Genomic DNA, 5,072 nt, shown 5'->3' on the forward strand with positions numbered 1-5,072 from the left:
TATCCTCTCCTAGTTTGAGATACTGTATCAGTTCTTGAGCTTTCTCCTGGCTTTTGAGTTTGGGACTTGACTCCTGAGTTCTGTTCTCCTCTTAAATGTGAGGTACATAGATGGACCCATATTACTGTTTCCTCTGTTTCGTATGTCTCCTTGTCTCATCAGGTCTGATCCAGCTCAGCAATCTGCTCCTGGTGCCCCAGCAGGGGGTGCTCTTGGTGGGGGTCCCCCTGGGCCTTCCCCCAACATGACTAGTAACCTGCGGCTGCAGCAGTCCCAGGCCCAGATGGAGGAGGTAAGTCAGTGTCTCATGAGCTTGGTCTCTTATTATTTTGATTTATCATATTGCCTAGGACTAGTGTGATGGACTAGAATCCCGTTTTTGCTTTTGCGCCTCCTTCTGTGCTGGTGTAATTTGCTTTTCTTCTTCTTTTTGCAGGTGGTGAGCATAATGAGTGTGAATGTGGAGAAAGTGCTGGATCGAGACATAAGGCTGACCGAGATGGATGGCAAGGCAGAGGCACTTGAGGCTGGTGCCTCAGTGTTTAAAACTAATGCAGGAAAGCTAAAGAGGAAGTACTGGTGGAAGAACTGTAAGGTAAGCCTCCCAACCCTTTCATCTACCTTCCAGTGAGGCCAGACCTGAAGTTGTTCCATGTCTACTTTGGCTGCATCCAGAGGCCACAATTTGTGTGACCCTGCATGTGCCACTCCACCATGTAGCCAGGCCCCTCCCTGCAGAACAGCTGGGTCAGCAAGCCAGGCATGGAGAGGCAAAGGCAGGAGTGGAGAAAGTTTGGAGCTGCTCTGAGGTACTGCCACTTTCTGGGGGGTGGTGTGATGTATGAGGTTGTGCCCCTCCCTTTCTTCTCCCCTCTCCCCCGCTCCCTGTCAGCAGGCACAGGTAATATGTGGCTGCATCTAAGTGAAGCTTGGGTTATAAGGCAGTTGCACTCTGTACTGTTATGGCTGTGGTTTCAGCATGAAGCTGCCCCAAGCCCTCTTTGGAAGGCAAGGTACACAGGAAGGAGAATGACCTGGATTGCTTCATACCCTTGCTGAGGGGTTGTGGAATGCAGCCTTCCTCTGGATCCCTGCTGCTTCCTCACTGCTCTGCATGAGAGGCCTTGGGGACTGATTGCGGGGGTGGGGAGAAGATTAGAGATGAGAATCAATTGGGTCAGCACTGCATCCATGGCCAGGATTGGAAGAAAACTTGCTGTCCGTCTAATTAGGACTTGTTGTTCCCCCTTCTTTGGAGACTCCTGACCCAGCCTGGACATTCATCTCTTGGCTGTTGAAGCAGGTTCGTGACGCTGGGAGCTGGAAAGAGGAAATGCTATATGGAAGAACTGGAACTCAGCTTTCTTGTCTCTAGAGTGTGGATGAGATGCTTGGGAGTACTCTACCCCATAATAACCCCTTCTGAGAGTATTAACCCTTCAGTCTTTCTTTCTCCCCCAGATGATGATCATGCTTGGAGTGATCTGTGCCATTGTGATGGTGGCGATTGTACGTAAGTACCATATGGAATCTCAGTGGAGGGTCAGGGAGCCCCCAACTCTTGGAAAATGCCGCCTTCTCCCTTTTGGTTAAGGGACTGAAGGTCTGAGATACCCTGCATGTTCAAATGGTAGCTTCTGCCTGCTAGTTAAGGGAAAAGGTACCTTCCAAATGCCTGGTGAAGGGTGCAGTATCTGGGGAAACTCCACAGGGAAATATGTTCAAAATAGCATATAAAGGACCCAGCCTGAGAGCTTTCTCGTTGGGAAATGGGACCTTCTCTCTACTGGGACAGGAGTTCTTCTCCTAAGTGTGAAAGACATGAGTGGAAGGGTTGGAAGTCCCTAACTTGGCTGGAGGGTTGTAGGCCTCAGTTGCGTACTTGTGGGGACCTTGGTGTAATTTGCCCTCTTGTTCTCTCCTTTCTCTGTTGCATTCTGTCTCCAGTTTACTTCTGTACTTGAGAACGTGGCCCCTCAGCCTGCAGTCCACCTTCCCCTCTTCCTGTCTCCTTCCTTGCCCATGCTCCATGTGGCTGCTTCATCTTCAGTTCTTTAGCTGGTTTTGTTTGTCTGAAGCAACTCGCCTGGACCTAGGTTTAACCCCTTCAAAACCTGCTTCAGCCCCAGGGAGGGCCAGCTTAGTGAGGGGGGAAGGGGAAGATGTTTCTCCCATTCTTATGTTTGAGGGGTTTTTTTAAATCTGAATTTGAGTGAGGCATGGCTTAAATGTCACCTTCATCACAGCTGTACCTAAAGGGTGTACTTCAGCAATGTGAGTTTTCTCAAAGCAGTTCCCTGGCTGTGATGAGCCTAGAGAGCAGGAGGAGGACTCCAATGTGAAATTGATTAGAGTAGTGCCTCAACTCAGAGGAGAGCATCTGGCCTCAGCTCTTGTGGAGTTTCCCTTTAACTGCTGAAGTCTATACTAGTTTATGGTGGTCACTTAGCCTTCAGCTCCCCACAAATAGTGATGGGTTGTGCCTTGCTCATGATGTGGCAGCTCTCGGCTTTATAGGAATGCAAGAGGAAGGGTTGGTGATCCTTTTGCCTACACTGCAAGGACAACAGCAATGGTTATATCGGGGGTTGGTATTCCTGTAACTGGTACAGACTTGTCAGGATGTCACCCTGGTTAGCTACTGGCATACCCCTTACTCTGAGGAAGTCCAGGGCATGGAGGGAACAGGACTGGTAGAGGGAGTGAGAGGGAATTCTGGATTTTTCTTGCTTCATCAAGTTGTATGCCTCTTTCTGTTGTGTGAAAGGAGACATGGGTTGGGGGGTGGGGTGTCCCAGGTGTGGGGTGTCTCTGCTTAAATAGCTGGGCAACTGCATCCTGTGTGCATTTCTGAGCGAGTCCCCATCTTCTGCTTTGTTCTTTCTCCAAAGATTCATTCTCTCAAGCAGTTACAAAAAAATATCAAGTATCAGAGGGGTAGTTGTGTTAGTCTGAATCTGTAAAAGCAGCAGAGAATCCTGTGGCACCTTATAGACTAACAGATGTTTTGGATCATGAGCTTTCATGGGTGAATACCCACTTCGTCAGATGAATGTAGTGGAAATTTCCAGGGGCAGGTGTATATATATGCTAGCAAGCAAGCTAGAGATAATGAGGTTAGTTCAATCAGGGAGGATGAGGCCCTGTTCTAGCAGTTGAGGTGTGAAAACCAAGGGAGGAGAAATTAGGCAACTCTTGGATCTCAGCAAATCTGCCTGGTTCACAAGCTTAAAACTTTCTCTGTTAATGCTACCAACTCTAGTTTAGACTTGAGTCCAGGCTGGACTGTCTCCAAGGTTTATCTAGTCCAGCTCTGGGGAGTTGAGAGCACATGAAACTGTATAACCTTCTGTGGGTAAGTCACTTCTCTTGGGGGGGGGAATGGAGGCACATCTGTGAAAAGAGCTACACAGCTCCTCTGAGTTCTTGAAGTGTTGTGGTGAATTCTGTGGATCAAATGAGCTGCACAGTTTGTGTGCAAGTCCCTACAGAACCTCTTGTGAGTAGTTTGTTTTCAAACAGAACCACTGAGGGAAAAGTGTAGGGAGAGGGAGTAATGTTCCCTGTATTCTGCACTGAAAGGAAGGCTTCCTCAATTCAGGGAGCCCTGGCTATGAATTAGAATGCACTGGGACTTGTGTGCAGGGGCCAATGATGCTGGGAAGAGGGATGCCATCTGTGGGGCTTCATGAGTGTAAGGTAGATGGAATGCTGGTAAAGGACAAAAAGACTCTGTTGCAGTAGGACATTCTGGGAAGGGTATGGGTTTTGCTTGCTCACCTCCATGAACCAGCATTTCATTTACGCTGAGTCCCTGTAATTCCCCATCCCTCCCCATCTTGGGGAAGGCAAAACTGAAGATCTGGAGTGAAGTGGTCCTTGTTGTCTGAGTGCTTACCACTATCCTCTGTCGAACTGAGCTGTGGAGATGGATGGACAGAAGTACATCTGCCGAAGAGGAGTTAGGGCCTGATTGTGCTGATGCCATAATTTGGGAGGAGGGCAAGCAAGATGATGCAGGGCTCCCAAGCCAGCAGGTATTGCTCAAACTTTCCTGGACAAGCCCTCCCCATCCCTCCTGTTCCTCTGGCGCTGAGGCCTCTGGGCTGTTTCTTCCACTTATCTTTCTGTTGGTTTTTTTGTGCCCCTCTTTCTGGTTCGTGTGTGGGCAAAAATATTCCCCCATCCCTGTTGTTCTGAGCCCAAAGCAAGGAACTTACTTCCCTGTCCATATGGCTTCAGTGGGTGTGTCACATGTGTGATATGTGACTTTTTTCTCTATAAACGCAACTGTAACCATCTCCTTGGGCTTATATAGCACCCAGCTCATGTACTTTGAACTCTCTGCTAATAAACACAGTTCCACTCCCTTACTTTGTCTGTTTGGTCTGCATAAGGGTGGGGAAGGATGTCCCTGGACTACTGGGGGGTGGGGGGGGCCTGAGGAGGGGCTAACTTCTTTGTGTCTAACTTGAACTGCTCCAGTGGGTGGGAGGGGGGAAGGTAGTACACCTTCTGCAATTCCAGGGTTGGGAAAATGAACCTCTTGTCTGTAGAGCAGTGGTTCTCCTCTGGATCTTAAGTGCATAGCTGGTTCTGAGTCATTCTATCTTACTGTATCTCAAGTATGCCCTTGGGAGGAGAGGTGGCAACTCTAAACCATGTTACTATCAGCATCAGGAGCCTGGGTTAATAATTGGTGTTTGTCCCATAGAATGTAATAGAGCCTGACCTACGTGGCTCTTCTGCTGAACACCATAAGGCTGTGTCTTGTGTCCAAGAGGAAGGAAGACCATTAGGTAGGAGTGGTAACTTATGAGAGGGCAGACAGCTGCTCATAATGAGGGTGGGAGGAAGATGTGTGCTCTGTCTCACTGAAAACAGGCTTTACTAAGGCTGGAAGTAGTAGAGTTCAGTGCTGTTGCAACTGGGAGGTTATTAGACAAGGTTCAGAGGAAATGTAGGAGTGAGGGACTCAAAGGAGATGTCCATAAACAGAAGGACACTGAAAGACTTGAAGTTTAAATTTGAAAATGAATTTAAAGGAGACAATCCCACTTATCAGCTGGGGG

General features: G+C 48.5%; 1 protein-coding gene across 2 annotated transcripts; it reads left to right on the forward strand.

The window, feature by feature from the left end:
- On the forward strand, positions 1-2,068 carry VAMP1 (vesicle associated membrane protein 1). Of its 2 annotated transcripts, XM_032765373.2 has the most exons (4): positions 8-292; positions 437-595; positions 1,462-1,513; positions 1,948-2,068. In XM_032765373.2, exons 1-4 carry the CDS (start codon positions 143-145, stop codon positions 1,962-1,964), a joined length of 378 nt encoding a protein of 125 aa, XP_032621264.2. In that variant the 5' UTR covers positions 8-142; the 3' UTR covers positions 1,965-2,068. The 2 variants fall into 2 exon arrangements, with proteins under 2 accessions (XP_032621265.2, XP_032621264.2); XM_032765374.2 differs by lacking the exon at positions 1,948-2,068 and having other exon boundaries at positions 1-292; positions 1,462-1,938.
- Positions 2,069-5,072: the final 3,004 nt, after the last annotated feature.

Source organism: Chelonoidis abingdonii, chromosome 1, assembly GCF_003597395.2.
Source record: "Chelonoidis abingdonii isolate Lonesome George chromosome 1, CheloAbing_2.0, whole genome shotgun sequence".
In the NCBI taxonomy this organism is placed as follows: Eukaryota; Metazoa; Chordata; order Testudines; family Testudinidae; genus Chelonoidis; species Chelonoidis abingdonii.